The 14,379-nt window shown below is 54.5% G+C and overlaps 2 protein-coding genes across 2 annotated transcripts; both read left to right on the top strand.

The window, feature by feature from the left end:
- Positions 1–4,897: 4,897 nt before the first annotated feature.
- Positions 4,898–5,856, top strand: H1-0 (H1.0 linker histone). The gene has a single exon (XM_005150362.4). The coding sequence runs from the start codon at positions 5,053–5,055 to the stop codon at positions 5,629–5,631; it is 579 nt and encodes a 192-aa protein (XP_005150419.1). The 5' UTR covers positions 4,898–5,052; the 3' UTR covers positions 5,632–5,856.
- Positions 5,857–8,610: 2,754 nt separating this feature from the next.
- On the top strand, positions 8,611–13,676 carry GCAT (glycine C-acetyltransferase). The gene is made up of 9 exons (XM_005150363.3): positions 8,611–8,826; positions 8,912–9,042; positions 9,855–9,956; positions 10,469–10,615; positions 10,904–11,058; positions 11,790–11,872; positions 12,216–12,387; positions 12,794–12,915; positions 13,327–13,676. Exons 1-9 carry the CDS (start codon positions 8,619–8,621, stop codon positions 13,476–13,478), a joined length of 1,272 nt encoding a protein of 423 aa, XP_005150420.1. The 5' UTR covers positions 8,611–8,618; the 3' UTR covers positions 13,479–13,676.
- The last annotated feature ends 703 nt before the right edge of the window (positions 13,677–14,379 follow it).

Here is a 14,379-nt window from a genome sequence, read left to right as displayed (position 1 = left end):
TACCCCCAAGCAGAATGTGGCTGTTGCCATGGGATGGTATGAGCATTCAGCACATGAAGAGCTGAGATAGGAAGGAAGGCATGAAGTGATAGAGCAGCTCAGGGCAAGTGCTTCCAGGCTGCAGGGCTTGGTCTCACAATGGGGGTTTAGTAGGGAACAAGACGGAAATGAAGTGGGGTAAGGAGCACAGGGTTGCAGGCTGGGGTGTCTGTGCATCAGTTTTAAACACTGACCCTACAGTCTGCATTGTCAAACCTGCTCCTGGGGGGGGAGCCCCCCAAAAATGGGGCACTGAGGGTGAACATGGGGTGAATGCAGACTGCTGCTGTGCGCAGTTCTCAGCACACTGCTCACTGGCTCCTTCCCCGAACGCTTCCCTATCTTGTGTTTGTTTGGGTTGGTTTGTTTGGGTGGTGTTTGTTGGGGTTTTTTTTTACCCTTCCTGAGCAGGGGCTGCTGACCCCGATAAATGTGTCATGTCAGCAGAGGCGAAATGTGCAGGCTCCCGACATGTGTCCGAGATGAGCAGATCAGCACCAGCTGGCTAGGACCATCCCATCATCCCGGGGTGATGGTGCACCGACACCTCCCAAACCGGCACGGTGCTAATCGGGCAGCCCAGGCCTCGCCTGTGTCGGGGTGATACGGTCACCCCTTCATCTATACATCATTATCTGCTGGGTGCAGGGGAACTGGGTGTGGGGAGTGTGGCAGGGAGGGAGATGACTGCAATGCCCGCGCAATGGACAGCGGAGCCCAAGAAAGCATCCCAAAGTGATGCCTCCATCCCATCAACCTGCTCACAGCCATGTTGTGGGTGCGAGAAATGTCCCTCTGGAAAAGGGGAACCCCACAACTCTACAACACCCTGGTTTGCATGAGAGCCAGCATCCCTGCTCACATAAGGAGCTTGCCTTTTAGGACACCTCATAAATCCTTCAGAACAGTGGTGATCAGTCCAGCAGCCAGAGGCAATACCCCTTCACCATTCGTTCGTATAGAATCATAGATTCATAGAACGGTTTGGGTTGGATAGGATGTTAAGATCATCCAGTTCTGTTCCCCATGGGCAGGGATGTCTCACACTAGACCATGTCACCCAAAAGCTCTGTCTAACCTGGCCATGGTTAAAGTCAGGTCTGCTGTTCATGGTGTCTGGGCTGAGTGGCTTCATGCTGGGCTGACCATGCTGCATTGCACACTAGGGGCTCAGAGATGAAGCTCTGGTGAGCACACTGGAAAATCAGCAAATCCCCCTGTTTTGCCACTAAAAAAAAGCACTGAAGCTTGAACCTGAGTGTCAGCAATGGCAAGTCCTAGTGCTGGGGATTTTGAGCCTCTTTGGAAATAGAAAGCAGGTAAAATCAAATGTCAGAAGTGCTCCAGTGCACTCAAATGCCAGTGAACAGCTGTCCTGCCCCTACAAGGGGATCCATAGCACATCCACAGTGCACATGGTTTGACCATTTAAGACAAAATCCACAGCTGGAAGTGCATAAATCGCCATGGGGTCTGGCTGAATGCAGTGTGGGGAAGGAGAAGGTGAATGGGATTATAGAGAGGATTCATCTAGGCTCTGTCCTCTGGGGTTTGTCAGGGAAGCAGGATTTCCCAATCCCTGCTAACTAATGCCAGAAACAGGAGGTACGGGAGGCTTGGAGCTGTTAGGTAGCTCTCCTCAAGGAAAAAAGGGGGTTCAGAGGGTAATGCACCCCACCTTGTGCATGGTGGCTGGTTCCTGTGGCTAAAAATGAAGGCATGAGCCCAAGCCAGGCATGGCAGCATGGGTGGTCTGTGGGAATAGTGTTCCCTTCCAGATGAGTCCCCTCCATGCTGCCTTAGCCCCACTTCCCAGAGGCAGCAGGGCTTGCATTGCCCTGCAGCATCTGCATCCCATCTCCAGCCCCAGCATCCCACCAGGAGCCAGAAAACCTCTCTTGATCTTGCCCAGCTCATGTTAAGGATGCATCAGTAAAACAGAGCAGGGTTCCAGGGGTGCTTTCCAATACCAGGTGGGTTCCCCTCCATGTACAAGGCCAGCAGCAGTCTAATGAGCTGTGACCAATGTGCACCTTCCCTCCAAGTTGCCTGGTGGCATGGGATCTTCTGCCCTATTTTGACTAGGCGAAAATTAGGGATGGAACTGTTGGAAAGGGTCTGGATGAAAGGGATCTCCCTATTTTGACTGGGCAAATACTAGGGATGGAAGTGTTGGAAAGGGTCTGGATAAAAGGGATGGAAGGGACTTTCCCTCTATTTTGACTGGGAAAAAAAATAGGGATGGAAGTATTGGAAAGGGTCTGGATGAAAGGGATCTTCTCCCTATTTTGACTGGGCAAATACTAGGGAGGGAGTATTGGAAAGGGTCTGGATGAAAGGGATGGAAAGGTTGTATCTCCCCCATGTACAGTGGAGAGGGTGTTTGCCCGTCAGCAGCGGCACCCACTGGAGGATGCTTAGCAGCCCTGTTGGACTGCAGGAGGTGCCCAGGTGATGGGTTGAGATTAGACCCCTAACTTTCAGCTGGCTAAAGTTAGGTAAAGCCCATGCCCTCCTCCCTCCCTGCCTCCTCCCCCCCCCTCCCCCCCCCTTTTGCCTCCCCATCACTGTGCTGCCCTGATAATGGTGTTGAAAGCTGGAGGCTCTGTGGTCAGCCTGCGGCACTGTGCCAATCCCGGGGGCTCTGGGATGATGTTACCCCCCCTTCTTGTCTACCCTCAGAGCCCATCTTCTGACGGTTGAAAACTTGGATGCAAATAAAAGCAGATGGTGCCTTATCTGCTTGCTCCTGGTTTGCCTACGTGCAGGCAACCAGCAATGGCCGTTTATTCCTGGATAGGAAAAATGAGAGGTCCTTCAGGCGGTCAAAGTGTTGTACAGAGGCCAACAGAGCTCGTGCCTATATGGGGTGCAAAGTGATGTATTCCTTGTTTTAAGCATGGAAAAAACAACCCAAGATGGTGGGAAGGCAGTTATCCCTGCCTGCAATTAGAAGCTCTTTGCTCTTAATAAAATCTAGTTTGCAGGTGCTGCAAACCTTTCCTGCTCTCCAAATGAGGAGGGGCACATGAAAGAGCAGCACCAGGGAGGGAAGCACAAGGGGATGCCCTGACAGCCCTTCCACCGGTGGGACAGCATCAGGGGGCCTAGTGCCTCCTTCTGGGACAGGGCCGTGCTGCACCCTCCCATATAGCACCTCTATATGTTAGGGAGAGCGCATCAAATTATTTCTGTTTCTATTTCTTAGTATTTCTACTATTTCTATTCCTTCTATTTAGTATCACAGAATCACAGACTTGGTTTGGGTTGGAAGGGACCTTAAAGTTAATCCAGTTCCAACCCCCTGCCGTGGGCAGGGACACCTTTCACCAGACCAGGTTGCTCCAAGCCCTGTCCAGCCTGGCCTTGAACACTGTCAGGGATGGGGCAGCCACAGCTTCTCTGGGCAACCTGTGCCAGGGCCTTGGCACCATATTTATGTTTCTACATTTGTTTATATTTATATATCTGTATCTATTTTTATGTGTACTTCTGCATGTCCCTGGCCAGTGGTTGTCATTCCCTGGGGCATGCAGGGCACATCAAAGTTACAGGCAGGTGCTTGTTGTGTATTTTACCACGTTGTTGAAGCAGGGGGCAATTTGGAGGTGCTGGGGTTCACCCCAAGCACCACGCAGTGTATTGGTGGGCACAAGGTGGCTGCACCAGCATGTTTTTAAGAACTAAGGGGGAAAACATGATCCAAATCCTACAGGCAAGATGCTGATAGCGGCTACATTTAATCTCCCAGGAACAGCCGATCACTCGGCCAGCTGGGTAAGGATGCCTGACTGTCACTGCCATCTGCCCCCTCATGAGGAGTTGTGCTTGTCCCCCCCAGAAAGGGGACAGCCTGTTGTTTGGGACCCCTGACATGTGAGGGCTGAACTGGTGTCCCCAAAGCACCCCAGTGGGGAACAAAGAGGGCAGAGGCACTGGGCAGTGGGTTACTGCTGCTGAGCCTATTTTGAGCCCGGTGCTCCCCCTTTTCTTCTTGGTGTCCCCTGTAGAGTCCCTCCTTGTTGCCTGATGCCCTCCCCAACATCTCTCCTTGTCCTCTGATGTTTCTCCTTGTGTTGCTCCTTCTATCCTCCCCAAATGTCCCTCCCTGACCCTCAGCATCCCCTTTCAGTTTCCCTCAACATGTCTTGATGCTGCCCCGAGTGTCCCTGCTGTGTCCCTCCCTATCTTTCCAGTGTCCCCAAGCGCTCCCCATTGTCGCTCCTTGTCCCTACCCAGTGTCCCCCCAAATGCTTCTCCTTGTTCCCCAGTACCCCTCTTGTCCCCACCCAGTGTCCCCCCAAACGTTTGCCCTTGTCCCCCGGTGTCCCTCCTTGTCCCCACCCAGTGTCCCCCCAAATACTCTTCCTTGTCCCTACCCATTGTCCCCCCAAATGCTTCTCCTTGTTCCCCAGTATCCCTCTTGTCCCCACTCAGTGTCCCTCCAAATGTTTGCCCTTGTCCCCCGGTGTCCCTCTTTGTCCCTACCCAGTGTCCCTCCAAATACTCTTCCTTGTCACTACCCAGTGTTCCCCCAAACCCTGTTCCTTGTTGCTACGCAGCGTCCCTCCAAGTGCTCTTCCTTGTCCCCCAGTGTCCCTCCTTGTCCCCACTCGGTGTCCCCCGAGATGTTCTTCCTTGTCCCGCAGCATCCCCCATGTCCCCCCGTGTCCCTCCGCATCCCCAGGTTCCATCCCTGTCCCATCCCGCCGGCTCGGGTCGGGGACACCCGGGGACACGGGTGGCGGGGGTGGGCGGGCAGGTCGCGCGTGGTGCGCGCGGGGGGCAGTCCTCCCCGCGGTCCGCACCACGCCCTTAAAAGGGTGCCAGGATCGTGCGCGACCGCAGAGGGGGCGGCGGCAGCACCGGGAGCGGCTCCGGGGTCTGCTGCGGTCCTCACCCACCGCTCCTCCGCCAGCCAATCCCCGCCCCGGGGCGGGGGTGCGGGCAGGGCAGGGCGGGACAGGACAGGACGAGCCTTCCCGCCGAGCAGGGCATCGCGAAGCGCTGACCATGTCGGACATCCCCATCCCGCTCCCGGCTCCGGCCCCCAAGCCCAAGCGGGCCAGGGCGGCGCGGCGTCCGGCGGCTCATCCGACCTACTCGGACATGATCGCGGCGGCCATCCGCGCCGAGAAGAGCCGCGGCGGGTCATCCCGGCAGTCCATCCAGAAGTACGTGAAGAGCCACTACAAGGTGGGCCAGAACGCCGATGCCCAGATCAGGCTCGCCATCCGACGCCTCGTCGCCACTGGTGTCCTCAAGCAGACCAAAGGTGTTGGCGCCTCCGGCTCTTTCCGCCTGGCCAAGGGCAACAAGGCGAAGAGGTCTCCATCTAGGAAGAGGAAGAAGGCGGCCAGGAGATCCACATCTCCCCGGAGAGCGGCTCGGCGCAGGAGAAGCAAGTCTCCAGCAAAGAAGCCCAAGTCTGCCGCTAAAAGAGCCAGGAAGAAGTCGAGGACCAGCCCGAAGAAAGCCAAGAGGCCAAAGACTGTTAGAGCCAAGTCGCGGAAGGCATCCAGGCCCAAGAAGGCAAAGCGGTCGAAACCCAAGGCCAAGTCCAGCGCCCGGAAATCACCCAAGAAGAAATAAGAAGTCAAGAGGCGTTTCGGTACTCTCCCTGTTGGTTTCTGTAAATAGCATTTGCCTTTATTTTTACTCATTTCTATCACATTTTATAAAGAATTGATTGATTCTTGTGTGGAAATAGCTAAAACAAGGCAGTTAATGAAAGGAAAAAGGAACACCTTTGGTACGGAGAGTTTCCATTTGTAAGAGTTACTGGTCTGGGTTTTTATTTCGAATTCTCAGAAATTTCTTGTGTGTCTTGTCTGGTTTTTTTGCTACTGCTGGGCTGCTTGTTGCATGTTTCAGTGCATGATGCAGTGTGTCTGTTGAGGCCGTACGGGATTGCAGTTACTAATCCTGCCCCAGCTCCTGGAGGGTTATGTGTTTGCTGGGGCCAGGCAAAGCCTGCCTGTGTTGGAGGGGAAACGGGAACATGCAGCCACGGCATTCCCCAGAGGAGGAAAAGGGGTTTATTCCACCTCCCTGGGTCCCCACCATGGGTTTGAGGTGAGGGTGCTGGGTGTGAGGTCTGGAGGTGGTGCTGGGTGCTGGAGATAACCACTTGGGTGATGGGGCTGCCTGCCTCAGCTGGGTGGTGGTGGCAGGGATGGGATGGAGGAGGTGGAGTGGGGCCAGGGTCTGTCCACATTTGTTCTCAAGGAGTTGGAGGTGTCCAGCAAGTGGGAAGGGGTTGATCCATGGGGAGGAATGGGCCCAAACATGGCAGTGGGCAGCTCTGCACGCAGGCAGGGGTGCACAGGGTGAGGCAGGTCTGCTGGACACAGCGCTGCTATTACCCTGGGGCTCTGGCTTTCTGCCCATGGGGGCTGGCGCGACTCCAGAGCCTGCCTGGCCCCATAGAGAGCCCTTCCCCAGGCAGGGCTGGGTGCTCCTGATAGCAGGGTCTGAGCCTCAGGCAGGAGGTGCCTGATCCCCCTTGGCTACCAACATCAGGAGCTCCAAAATCCTCAGGGCTGTGGGTGCCCAGTCCCCTTGGCCTTGCCGTGCCTGAATCTCATGGGCCCAGCATCTTCACACTCCCAGACCCGTTGGCCTGGCAATCCTAAATCACTTGGGCAGATGGTGCCTGAACCTTTTAGCCATCAAAGATCCCAAATTTTGTAGTTCATGGTATTGAAATCCTTGGCCAGGAGGCACCTAATCCCTTTGGGATCTTGTACCTGAGATCCTTGGGCCAAACCAGACTACCTAGGCTGAAGACCCTACGCTCCTTTCAAGAGCCTGGTGCCTAATCCTCCCGGACATGACAGGCCTACACCACCCTGGCCTCAGGATTCCCCAGGCAGCTGTAGTGGAGGATGGAGATGTCTGGTCTAGCTAGCATCTGTGTGTCTAAACCCAGAGGACTTGTGGGTCACAAACCACTTTGACTAAAGGTGCTCAAACCCCTTAGGCTCAGGCACCTCATCTCCTTCAGCTGCTAAGTCCTTGGACACCTCAGCTGGATGCACCCACAACCTATAGACCCTTGGCTCATTACCCTCTATGGTGGACACCCATAAACCACCCAGAAGCGAGGATCCAAGTCACCTGTGCTGAGCACCCCAAATCCCTCAGGTGGGAACACCTAATGCTCCTGGGGTTGTTGATCCTCAAGATCTAGCATGACCTGTTGCTCCAAAATCCTCTGGGATGTAGTACATAGAATTGTAGTACCACAGAATAGTTTGAGTTGTAAGGGACCTTCAAAGCTCATCTAATCCAGGTACATCTTCAACCAGATCAGGTTGCCCAGATCCACATCCAGCCTGGCCTTGAATGTTTCCAGGGATGGAGCATCCCCCACTTCCCTGGGCACCCTGTGCCAGTGTTTCACCACCCTCAGTGTCATGAATTTTTTCCTCACATCCTGCCTGAATCTCCCCTTTTTTAGTTTAAAATCATCTCTCCTCCTCCTACTGCAACAGGCCCTGCTAAAAAGTATCTCCCCTACTTTCTTATAGACCCCTTTTAAGAGCTAAAAGACCACAACAAGGCCTCCCTGGAGTCTCCTCCAGGCTGATAACCCCAACAGAGAATCACAGAACCAACCAGGTTGGAAAAGACCTTTAAGCTCATCAAGTCCAACCTTTCTCCAGCACTGCCAAGGCCACCACTAACCCATGGCACTGAGGGCCTCATCTATATGGTTTGTGAACACTTCCAGGAATGGTGATTCCACCATTGCCCTGGGCAGCCTGTTCCAATGCCTGAACACCCTCTCGGTGAAGAAATATTTCCCAATCTCCAACCTAAACTTCCTCTGGTGCAGCTTGAGGCCGTCTTGTCACTTGTTACTTAGGAGAAGACACCAACACCCACCTCACTCCATCCTCATTTCAGGCAGTTTTAGGGAGCAAAGAGGTCCCCCTTGAGCCTTCTCTTCTCCAGACTAAACCCCCCCAGTTCCCTCAGCTGTTCCCCATCACACTTGTGCTCCAGACCCTTGATCAGCTTTGCTGCTCTTTTCTGGACCCACTCCAACACCTCTATGTCTCTCTTGTAGTGAGGGGCCCAGAACTGAGCACAGGATTTGTGGTGCAGCCTCACCAGTGCCCAGTACAGGGGAACAATCACTGCCCTGGCCCTGCTGCCACACTATTGCTGGTACAGCCCATGATGCTGTTGGCCTTCTTGGCTGCCTGGGCACAAGCTGCTCATGTTCAGCTCCATCAATCAGCACCTCCAGGCCCTTTTCCATGAGCAGCTTTCCAGACACTCTTCCCCAAGCCTGGAGCACTGCATGGGGGTGTTGTAGCTCAAGTGCAGGACATGGCACTGAGCCTTGCTGAACCTCATACCACTGACCACCATCCATCCACCCTGTCCGGATCCCTCTACGTGAACACCTCCGAGCGACGGTGCCTCTATGCGAAAGGAGCGCGGGGGGGCGGAGCCAAGCACCTCCCTAGCCCCGCCCCTCCCCGCCGGCAGGGGAGGCGTGGCCCCGTAGGCCAATGGCCATTGGCCTCCGGGGCCACACCTCCCTCTGCCGGCGGGGGGGGGCGGGCATGAGGATGTGGCGCGGCGCGGCGGTGCGGATGCTGCGGGGCGATGGGGCCGGGACCCCCCGGTCTGCATCGGGAGCGGCCTCGGCTCAGCTCCGCCGGCTGCTGGAGAACGAGCTGGAGGGCATCCGGGGGGCCGGCACTTGGAAGAGCGAGCGGATCATCGCCTCCCGACAAGGCCCCCACCTCCGCTTGGCGGGCGGAGGAGCCGGTGCGTATAGGGCAGGCGCTCGGTGTCATCGGCTTCTGTCCCCGTTCACCCCCGCTCAGTGCTTCTCTCTTTCTCTTCCCCGCAGGGATCCTCAATTTCTGTGCCAATAACTATCTGGGGCTCTCCAGCCACCCCGAGGTGATCCGCGCTGCAGTGGAGGCCCTGGAGAAGTTCGGCGCTGGGCTCAGCTCTGTCCGCTTTATCTGTGGTACCCAGGTACTGGGCGGCATCCCCTCCTCTAGGGTAGCCATTCTCAGACTCCCTTCTCAGCACTCACATGTATGTGCAGTGCTAAATTACACGTGGCCAGGTGGAAAAAGAGCCTGCTGTGTCTGCACCAGCTGAACTTCTGGGAATATGCCAACTTAAAGCATTACAGCCCTTCAGAGAGCAAAGGAACCAAACACCTCTCTGAATTCATAGAACCACAGAATCACAGAACAGTTTGGGTTGAAAGGGACTTTAAAGCTCATCCAGTTCCAACCCTCTGTCATGGGCAGGGACACCTTCCACTAAACCACGTTGCTCCAAGCCCTCTCCAACCTGGCCTTAAACACTGCCAGGGATAGGGCAGCCACAGCTTCCTTGGGCAGCCTGCTCCAGCACCTCACCATCACAGTGAAGAATTCCTTACTTTTATCTAATCTAGATCTCCCCTGTCTAAGTTTGAAAGACATTCAGAAAATTGATGTCTTTTCCCCTCCCTTAAGGGTCAAAATTGCAGCCAGCCTGACTTGAATTACCTCTACCAAACCCAGCCTGGTTTATCCCTGTCAGCTGGTTAAGTGCAAGGAAAATTCCCCCCATGGGTGGGGAGCTTGGAGTCTCTGCTGTGCTTGTGGTGTCCAAACCCATAATGTTATTTCAGGTCTGTGTTTGCAAACACATGCTGATCGCAACTAATTTCTGCCATGCACGCACACCTTTTCTGGATAAAACCTGTCTGTTTCTTACCCTTGCAGTCAGCAGTGGGCAAGCGAGGACTTGTGCTGCCCTGCCAGTGACGCTTGCTCCTCTCATCTCTTTAGAGCATACACAAGGACCTGGAGGAGAAGATTACACGTTTCCACCAGCGGGAAGATGCCATTCTCTATCCCAGCTGCTTTGATGCCAACGCTGGCATCTTTGAGGTTTGTAGTTATGTTGTGCATGGAGGAGGGAGGTGATGGCAATGTGCCTACCATGCCTTCTGGAGGCTATGATGTGAGCTCTGTGCTGCAGAAAAGATGGCAGTGACTGGAACCCCAGCTTGGTGCCCTTGGACTGGGGAAGCCACGTGGAGGTGTTTAATCAGCCTCACCTCCCCCTTTTCCAGACAGGCTCCAGTTCTTGGGGACGCCTCCCATTCTGTGGGAGGTCTGTATTCCCCTTTGAAGCATAGGCAGGGAAAAGAGGTGAATCCCCAGGCTTGCTAGGGAAGGTGAGGGAGGTTTTGAGCTCAGAAGCCACAGGCAAGAGCCTGGCCTAAGGAAATCAGGGGATAAGGTGGCTGGGAAGGAAAGTGGAAAGTTAAGTGGTGCCAGGAGAGACATGGGAGCTGCAGCCAAACACAGCCTTGTCCTCTGCCCAGAGAGAGGCTGGAAGATCTTGGTGAGGTGGTGCCCTGGAGCAAAGGATGATCCTTTCTGTTTGGCATGACCAGGCCCTGCTGACCCCAGAGGATGCAGTGCTGTCAGATGAGCTGAACCATGCCTCCATCATTGATGGGATCCGCTTGTGCAAGGCAAACAAGTACCGCTACAAGCACATGGACATGCAGGACCTGGAGGCCAAGCTGCAGGATGCACAGGTATGGAGGTCTGCTCCCACCCCAGTGTGAGCTTAGCTGTGCTACAATAACCAGCCCCAAAGGGTGAGCTCTACCTTTTCCCATGTGGTAGGCATTGGTTTTGCTGACAGGAACAGGTAGGCATGGATGGACAAGGAGGGTAAGCAGCTGGTTGCAATGCAGACCCCCCTGTCTCAGTTAGATACATCCATGCCCTACAAAAGTTGGGCTATGTCCCAGTCTTCCTTGCCAGCCACTCTCCTCAGGGTGATATCTTCACCCCTGAAGGTACCACTCTTCCTCCCATAGAAACATCGTCTGCGGCTGGTGGCCACTGATGGTGCCTTCTCCATGGATGGTGACATTGCACCCCTGAGGGAGATCTGCCAGCTGGCCCAGAAGTACGATGCCCTAGTCTTCATTGACGAATGCCATGCCACAGGCTTCCTGGGACCCAATGGCCGGTAAGTGGCCATTTCAACCCTGTTTCTTCCCACTGACCCCAACAGCCTCTGAAGCAAGGCCAAGGGTACTGATAACCAACACACTTTTGTGGGGGGGTCACCACTGCTTGAAGGTTTTGCACCCCACCTTTGGGGTACCTGAAGGGAGATACTTTAGCAATGACCCATCCCAACATGACAGCTGCTTATCAGTGTGTAAGGGATAGTGTGACCATCTCATCTGCTTCCAAACGGGAGACAGTTGGACTTCCTGTTTTTTGAATCCTCCTCTCAGATATCACTTTCAAATGCTTGGGTCTTGGGGGCTTTGTGGAATTAGCTTGCACAGATTGATTCATTCCCTCAGGGCAGGTTTTCCTTCCATCCCCTGGAGATCCTCCAAGTGCCAAGCAGTGCACTTGGCTGCAAGTGTTTGCCAAGAAGAGATGCTTCACATGCTTGCATTGTTAGTGCTCTGTTTGGACTATTAAACTGCTGTGTGGGAAGTGGGAATGCTCTCCCGTCTGAAAGGAATGAAAACCCCATGCTCTTACCTCGGCAGATTCCAGCTTAACCTTTCTGCAGGGGAAGGGAAGGTCAACACTTGGGTTGAACTACCACATGGGGGTGTTATTCCTTTATCAGAGACCTGGCTGGTGGCATTTTGTTTCCCTTGAGGCATCCCTCAGGTGTAGAGCAGCTTCCTGGTGTGTGCTGGCACAGCTGAGAATGTGACATTCCTTCTACTACAGGGGTACCTATGAGCTCCTGGGAGTGATGGACAAGGTCACCATCATCAATTCCACCCTGGGAAAAGCTCTTGGAGGAGCTGCAGGTGAAGGCATTTCCTGACCAAGGTTCTCCATTCCCTAAAGAGCTCCACATTACTCTGATGTTTCCTTCCTCTGCTGAATGATAGAGCCACAAATGCATGTTGTCCTTTTCTACTGGTGGCATGAGGCTCAGTTTGGGACCCTTCTGCAGGGTCAAGGGAGGTCCTGCCATGTGCTTCTTTTACTTTCATCTTCCTTGTGCACTTGCACTTGGGGTCAAGGTGGAAACTCTTAGTAAAAGGCATCAGCTGTGATGTTTTTAGGCCTGCTTTGTACTGAAATTCCTGCTGTAGGTGGCAGGTTACTCTGGTGTTCCTTGTCCATTTCTCTTTCATCCATCTACAGGTGGGTACACGACTGGCCCCAAACCCCTCATTGATTTGCTCCGACAACGTTCCCGCCCATACCTCTTCTCCAACAGCCTGCCCCCCGCCGTGGTGGGCTGTGCATCCAAGGCCCTGGACCTGCTCATGGAGAGCAATGCCATTGCACAGTCCATGGCTGCCAAGACCCAACGGTGAGGGGGCCACATTGGGGTGGGAGCAGGGGAAGGGATTCCTTAGGAATGTGTTGTCCATGTGTGTTTATCCACCCCTTAGTGACAGCCATAGGTGATTTGCCAGTCATGGCCTGGGGGTGCTCAGAGGAAACCACAGGATGTGCCTGTGTGTGTCAGAGAAATCTGGATGCTCTGTGTGCTGGGACACGTCTGTCTTTCAAGCAGCTGCAGCCCCATGGAGCTGAGCAGGAAATGGCAGGAGATCACTCCAAAAAGAGGGATCCCTTCCCTGCACAGGAGACGCGCTTTGGAGCAGCACCACATCCAGGCCTCGGTGGCCAGGGCTCCCAGGGGGAGGCGAGGCAGTGGTCCCCCAAGGACAGGGGTGATGGGGTTTGCCTCATCCTCTTGCTCTCTTCACCAGGTTCAGAAGTAAGATGACTGCAGCTGGCTTCACTATCTCAGGGAAAGACCACCCCATCTGTCCTGTCATGCTTGGGGATGCTCGGCTGGCTGCAGTGATGGCTGAGGACATGCTGAACAGAGGTGAGTCGGAGAGGGAGCTCTAGATACAGACATGCCCTGAGGGAAAGGACAGCCAGTGGTAGTGCTACCATCCCTCCTGCAGAGGATGTTCCTGCATGAAACCTGTTATTTCTTTAGCCTCCACCTGCAAATGTCCTCTTGGTCTCCCCTAGACGTTGCTGATTTCACCTCCTCTTTCTGTTGGAGGTGGGAGGGTTACATTAGCCCTCTTGTCCTGCTATGCTGGATTCCATCCCCACCACTGGCCCTAACCCTCATTTCCATTCTTGGGAGCAGATGCCACTTGAAAACCCAGAAGCCTGGAAATGGTTGAGGAGGAAGGAAGGATCCAAAAGCCCTTCTATCACTCAATACCACCCCAGCCTCCCTCCCTGTGAGCCAGCTCTAACTCTCCCTGCATTTCCTCCTCAGGCATTTATGTCATTGGCTTCAGCTACCCTGTGGTCCCCAAGGGGAAAGCGCGTATCCGGGTCCAGATCTCAGCTGTACACAGCGATGAGGATATTGACCACTGTGTGGAAGCCTTCACCGAGGTGGGACGGAAACATGGAGCGATACCTTGAGGGACCAGCAAACAGCACCTGCGGCGCTGTCCTTGCCCATGACCAAGTGCCTGTGCCAGGGGAAAAGGCTTGAGGAGCATGCTGCCAAAAGCAGGAGCAATCCTCAAGGCATCACAGCCCGCGGGAAGCTGTGGCTGTTGCAGTGTGCATTGCTGGCAGCCAGCTCTTACATCATTAAAGGTGTCCTGTAGTGAAGCAGATATTTGTCTGGCTCTTGTTTTCTCACCCAGGAGCTGCAGTCCCCATCTTCTCCTTACTGTGGCTGATGCTCTGATGTGTCTTTCTGGAAGCCTCAGTGCTGGTGCTGAAGCAGTGCAGCTCATGGTGTCTTTTGCTGATGGAAATGTAGCTATGCCTGATGTCACCTGCTTCCTGTGTGCTCTCCTGCAGGTCCAGTAGCATCACCCTGGTAGATCTGCCAGCTGCAGTTCCCCACTGAGGCAAGGGGTTTCCTAAGTCTTTGGCAAGCTGTGCTACCAGCAACTGGTCTGAGACAGGACATGGGCCAACTGAAACCGTGGTGCTCCTTTATCCCCTTCTCACTCTTAGGTGCTAGGTGTGAGGCTTGCTTAGCCCCTGGGGCTGGCTTTAAGGTTTTACTCATCACTATGGTGCTCCCAGACCTGATTTGGGTGCTGCACCTTGCCCAAGAAAGGCTGCTGGGCAGCAGGCAAGCAGAGGTGGCAGAGGCCAGCAGCATGGAGTCTGCATCTGCATGAGGCTGAAGCTGAGGGAAGAGCAGGTACCAGAAACCTGTAATTTTCCTCCATCAGCTGCAGGCTGGGATTGCTGGATTTGTTCCGGCAAGCCATGCTGGGGTAGCAATTCAGCACTCCAGCTAAGTGGGACCTGGGCATCTCTCAGGATTGCTTTGTTTGCATCAGTTTTGCTGCAGATGAGA

This window comes from Melopsittacus undulatus, chromosome 5 (genome assembly GCF_012275295.1).
Source record: "Melopsittacus undulatus isolate bMelUnd1 chromosome 5, bMelUnd1.mat.Z, whole genome shotgun sequence".
Taxonomy (NCBI): domain Eukaryota; kingdom Metazoa; phylum Chordata; class Aves; order Psittaciformes; family Psittaculidae; genus Melopsittacus; species Melopsittacus undulatus.
Note: the sequence above shows the minus strand (reverse complement) of the source record. Positions and strands in the feature narration are given on the sequence as shown.